We start from the raw sequence: 863 nt of genomic DNA, 5'->3' as shown, positions 1-863 counted from the left end.
TCATGTTGATTATATTTAATGTAAAATGTAATTATATTTTATATTTATTCATTATTTAATTTTTTAGCTAAATGTTTCCATGAGATTGATCCATTTGTAAATAAATAAATAAATAAATAAATACCCAATGGTCAAAAAAATATTAGACAAAATTCTGGCCCAATGCAACCTGTATGCCTATCCCTCACTACTGGTATCTACCCTGACTAGTCTACCCTTGCTAGTTTATTAGCGGCTGGATATGAGTGTGTGTTTTTTATATCAATAAATTGAATAGATATTGTGTTCAATCTTTCTTCTGGATGACTCCCTCTCATCCACTGCCATACTAACAGTGCTCTTTATGAAACATGTCACATGGCTTCTCGTGTCCCTAAAAGCCCTTCTCTGTGGACGTAAGTGGGCAGCAAAAACATTGGTGTGGATACAAAAAGGTGACAGTGTTAATGTCCGTCCAACACTTAAGAGTCTGAGATTGTCTTCCGCTGTAGAAACATCCTCACCTCCCCTCCTCGGCCGAGCGTGTGTCAGACTTGAGTTTAACAAACTCTTTAGCAACCTCATCACCTGAGCGCTGGGAGAGGATGCGCATGACGGTAAGGCCCGTGTCATCAATGTGTATCCGTGGGCCAAGAGGACACCAGCAGGCACAGCTGGCCTTCGGCGCAACATCACGCAGCTGTATAACTGCAATACCAACCACACGGTCTGCACGGCCAAAGCAGTAGTCCTTCACACACACCTGCAGCTCATAACACTCTGGCCCATCCTCATTCCCAAGAATACTGCGCAGAGAGAGCGAGAGAGAGAGCGAGAGAGAGAGCGAGAGAGAGAGAGAGAGAGAGAGAGAGAGAGAGAGAGAG

At 43.3% G+C, this 863-nt stretch overlaps 2 protein-coding genes across 4 annotated transcripts in view; one reads left to right on the top strand and one right to left on the bottom strand.

Annotated features, from left to right (window-relative positions):
* cadm2a (cell adhesion molecule 2a) overlaps positions 1 to 863 on the top strand; it is a 1,030,129-nt gene that overhangs the window by 846,830 nt on the left and 182,436 nt on the right. The gene's annotated exons all lie outside the window — the stretch shown is intronic.
* LOC122352913 (protein unc-13 homolog B-like) overlaps positions 10 to 863 on the bottom strand; it is a 26,008-nt gene continuing 25,154 nt past the window's right edge. The window contains exon 31 of the mRNA XM_043250661.1: positions 10 to 785. Coding sequence (XP_043106596.1) covers positions 500 to 785 — 286 coding nt within the window. The 3' untranslated portion in view covers positions 10 to 499. The remainder of the gene's footprint in view (positions 786 to 863) is intronic.

The sequence above is a fragment of the Puntigrus tetrazona genome, chromosome 10 (genome assembly GCF_018831695.1).
Source record: "Puntigrus tetrazona isolate hp1 chromosome 10, ASM1883169v1, whole genome shotgun sequence".
NCBI classification, from domain to species: domain Eukaryota; kingdom Metazoa; phylum Chordata; class Actinopteri; order Cypriniformes; family Cyprinidae; genus Puntigrus; species Puntigrus tetrazona.
Note: the sequence above shows the minus strand (reverse complement) of the source record. Positions and strands in the feature narration are given on the sequence as shown.